This window comes from Mercurialis annua, linkage group LG5 (genome assembly GCF_937616625.2).
Source record: "Mercurialis annua linkage group LG5, ddMerAnnu1.2, whole genome shotgun sequence".
NCBI classification, from domain to species: Eukaryota; Viridiplantae; Streptophyta; class Magnoliopsida; order Malpighiales; family Euphorbiaceae; genus Mercurialis; species Mercurialis annua.
Genome location: NC_065574.1, coordinates 47,342,302 through 47,346,199, shown reverse-complemented (window position 1 = coordinate 47,346,199; position 3,898 = coordinate 47,342,302). Strand labels below are relative to the sequence as shown.

At 35.1% G+C, this 3,898-nt stretch overlaps 1 protein-coding gene across 2 annotated transcripts; it reads right to left on the bottom strand.

Moving 5' to 3' along the window:
• Nucleotides 1-881: 881 nt before the first annotated feature.
• On the bottom strand, nucleotides 882-2,806 carry LOC126682891 (uncharacterized). Of its 2 annotated transcripts, XR_007641549.2 has the most exons (3): nucleotides 2,216-2,806; nucleotides 1,902-2,148; nucleotides 882-1,320 (listed from the first exon to the last, which is right to left on the bottom strand). XR_007641549.2 is itself a non-coding variant. In XM_050378658.2 (2 exons), the coding sequence occupies exons 1-2, from the start codon at nucleotides 2,687-2,689 to the stop codon at nucleotides 1,960-1,962; spliced, it is 663 nt and encodes a 220-aa protein (XP_050234615.1). In that variant the 5' UTR covers nucleotides 2,690-2,806; the 3' UTR covers nucleotides 1,603-1,959. The 2 variants fall into 2 exon arrangements, 1 of the variants encoding a protein (XP_050234615.1); XM_050378658.2 differs by lacking the exon at nucleotides 882-1,320 and having other exon boundaries at nucleotides 1,603-2,148.
• Between the last annotated feature and the right edge of the window lie 1,092 nt (nucleotides 2,807-3,898).

Genomic DNA, 3,898 nt, shown 5'->3' with positions numbered 1-3,898 from the left:
CCCAACACTTTCATCACCTCCCTTTAATGGCCTCCGATGACTATAGTCGATATCGCCCAAGAAAATTAAAAACAAATTAGATAGAAGTAAAACAAAAAATTCATCTAAATATAAGAGGAGCCACGATTTATGAACATAAAACGGAAGAGAATGGATGATAATTTTTGAACAAAAACAGAGGCTTAATATATAGTTTAATTCCTGAACTTGTACCCTTTTACTCATCTAACCTCTAAACTTAACGTCTCACCTATCGAACCCCTGAACTTGTTAAATAATTCGATTTCACCCCTGAACTTGATAAATACGTAAATATTGAACCCCTCCGTGCCACCTGTCACTTGAAACATTCTAGAAGAAATTGTGTACAGAGAGGTTCAATGTTTACATTTTTATCAAGTTCAGGGGTCAAATCGGATTATTTGACAAGTTCAGAAGTTCGATAGAGGAAATATTATGTTTAGGGGTTAGATGGGTAAAAGGGTACAAATTCAAGGGTCAAACTATGTATTCAGCCCAAAAACAGAGCCTGGACAACAGATAGAAGATAAGAGGAGGAAGATAAAAACACAATACGACTTTAACTAAACGACAAAGTGGTCTCTTTTACAAATGTAAATCACATTTTCAATACTGCTATAAATGAAAGAGGAAAACTATGGTAAAATAGAAAGTTAGTAAATTTCTCAATATAATGTAATTTTATACGTCTCCCCTAATTGCTTGATCAATCACCTGTCCGAATTTTAAACACGGGCACAAATAACCTTTTTTTTCTTTTAGGAAAGCGCAAATAACATCTAGTAACCCATAAATTACAGCTAAAACACTCGGGTATAAAGATCAATCTTAGCAATTTTTGAAAAAATAAACATTCCCAGTTTTGCAATTTAGATCATTTTCAATTTTAAACAGGAGCGTGTGTTCCAACTAACAAAATTGAACAATTACAATCAGAATACTAAAATATAAAAATAAATATGCATTTTATAGAAAATCTTTCTTATATGTATAAACCCGAATCCTAATGTACCGCTCGCCATCACACGTTAACCTACTGCATAATCTTCCTCCATTAACTCTTTCTCTATTTTCATCCCTACTCAATCACCAGTGAACACTAAGAACTAATACAGCATAAAAGTGACATTTCCATCACACAAGTGCCTATTCCAAGCACAAATTCCTATTCCTCAAGTGGCAACCACTTAAAAGTTTATAAGCAATTCCTAATCAATCGGAATTTATGTAAAAAAGATGACGAACATTTAGCTCCGGAATATTGTTTACACATGAATGTAGCACGAAAAGCCATGATTGCTGCAATAATAAACTAATTAGAAGCTGGTTGTCTAAAGTATAACAGAAAATCATATTTTATGCTTCTCCCCTAAATTGCTGGATCAATCACTCTTTTGGCGCAAATAACGTCTAGAAACCCATAATAAATTACAGCTAGAACGTCCCGGGTATAAAGATCAACTTAGCAATTTTTGAAAAAACAAACATCCCCAGTTTTGCAATTTAGATCATTTTCAACTTTAAACAGGGGTGTGTGATCCAACTAACAAAATTGAACAATTACAATTAGAACACTAAGAATATAAAAATCAAGATGCATTTAATAGAAAAACTTTCTTAGATCATACCGCATCAACTCTTTCTCTATTTTCATCCCGACTCAATCACCGGTGAGCACTAAGAAGTAATACAGCATAAAAGTGACATTTCCATCCCACAAATGCCTATTCCAAACACAAAGTCCTATTCCTCACTTAAAAGTTCAAAAGCAATTCCTAATCAATCAGGTTTTTTTGTAACATTTAGCTCTGGAACATTGGTCACACATGAATGGTTGATGCAGTAATAAACATTGTCAAAAGTAAAACAGAAAATCATACCAAGGGCTGCTAAAGCTTGAACCAAATCCAATCATTCATCACAGCAATATGTAGTTATCTAGGGTTTACGCCTAAATAGAAGAACCTCGGCTTGGGTTTGTTCGTCAATTGCACCGTAAACACAGTAAGCGACCTTAGCCTGATAAACTTGAATATCAACTGATTTAGCTTCAAATGTTATGTAAAACGTACCACCACAAATGTAATTTGACTTGATTAACCGCACAAGTTGCAGCTGATCCCCATCCTACACATGCAAAACAAAACAATTTGATAAATTGTTAATAATATCTAAAAATTGGTATTACTAATACCTTCCTCTTGGCATTCTCGCGACGAATAGCAAAATCAAGAGCCTTCTTGACGCCTCTAACATGGATAGTGTCCTGCCCAAGATCAAGAGGCGAAATGCCTCCGATGACAGGCGAGCCGTGATATGGATCAAAATCAAAACCACCGCTCTCTTTAATCTGATCAAAGTATTTTTTGAGGGCTTGTAAATTATCTGCAGTCCTGTACATGGGTAACAGATCATCCATCGTGATCTCATCATCATCAATTACATACGAAGTATAATCTTCTGCATCACCGTCCATCTTAATCTCATCATCGGTATCACCTCCGGTCTCAGGATTTCTGGAATCCGGGATGATCGGAGAATCCTCTTCTCGCTCTTCTGCATCACCGTCCATCTTAAGCTTTTTGCGATCGGGTGAATCCGGGAGAATCAAATAACCCTCTTCTCGCTTTTCCGCCGCCGCATGATCGAGAACCACCGTCGAAGCCATTTTCCTTGTTTTTGTGAGATAATATTTTGAATCCACAATCCCTAGGAACGGGGAGAATGTTTCGAATTTATATAAAATGCTGCTGGTTTTGCAAAAGAGAAAATTAACCCCTTTACTGTGTTGGGCAAACTTAATTTGAAATGTACGGTCACCAAGTTTGTTTTAGATTTTTGGCTTAATCGCCAAAAAAACCATCACCTTTTAGTTCCTTTTCAGTTGCATCCTGACATTACAATTTTATCAGTTACACCCTAATTCGCACCTTTGGGTTTCAATTCCACCCTCAAAATCAAATTGGACTTTTTTTATTCGGGAAAAATTCATACAAACCCTTATAAAGTACTCGTTTGAACTCTTTTTCACATAAAAAGTTAAAAATGGATAACTTATTTTAACTTTTTTCAAATGAAAAAAAGATCAATTTAGTACTTGAGGGTGGAATTGAAAACCAAAGGTGTTAATTAGGGTGCAACTGACAAAATTGCAACGTCAGGATGCATTAGGGGCTAAAAGGTGGGAGGTTTTTTGGTGATTAAGCCTAGATTTTTACTGTTAGCAATTTTTTTTTTGAAATAACAACTTTTCAATTACACAAATACATTTTTTAAATTAAACAAATATTATGCCGTTATTTTTGGTAACTCCCACAATCTGCATGAATATCTCTTTTCAAATATATCTTCTCTAGATTCTCTCCTTCAATCTTTAACTCCTATCATTAAGAAAATATTCCCAATTTGAATAGAAATTAGGTTGCATTTTCCTCTAAAAGATGGCGAAAACAAGGGCTGCTAATAACACAACCACCGACCAAGAAATCTCCAACAAAGAAAAACATACGATGGCGGTCGTGGAAGAGGTGGAAGATTCGATGGCGGACGTGAAGGTCAACAGGAGGTCATGGAGGTGGTGGGTTATTTTTCTTCTTCTACAATTTATTTTTAAATTTTTTTAAATCGTTTTTGTTTTTTTATATTGAAGTTCATGTAGAAGAAGAAGGGAGTGACAGTGATTTCGAGGATTTCACTGTCAATGTCGTGAAAAAGAACAAACTGATTGCTCCTCCGCTCGTTGATGTCAAGCTAATTGTTCTAAAAATTCCATATATGTTATTGCTTTTAGAGTTCAGAATTCCGCATCGTCTTTAGTTAAAATTCCTTTGATCTTATAATAAACAACAACCTTCAACGTTGTCATTCCTGCATTTTT

Coding starts and splice junctions, on each gene's coding strand:
- LOC126682891 (XM_050378658.2), bottom strand. CDS start 2,689: ATGGCTTCGACGGTGGTTCTCGATCATGCGGCGGCGGAAAAGCGAGAA. Junction 2,149..2,215: donor GCGAGAATGCCAAGAGGAAG/GTATTAGTAATA, acceptor TTGCATGTGTAG/GATGGGGATCAGCTGCAACT.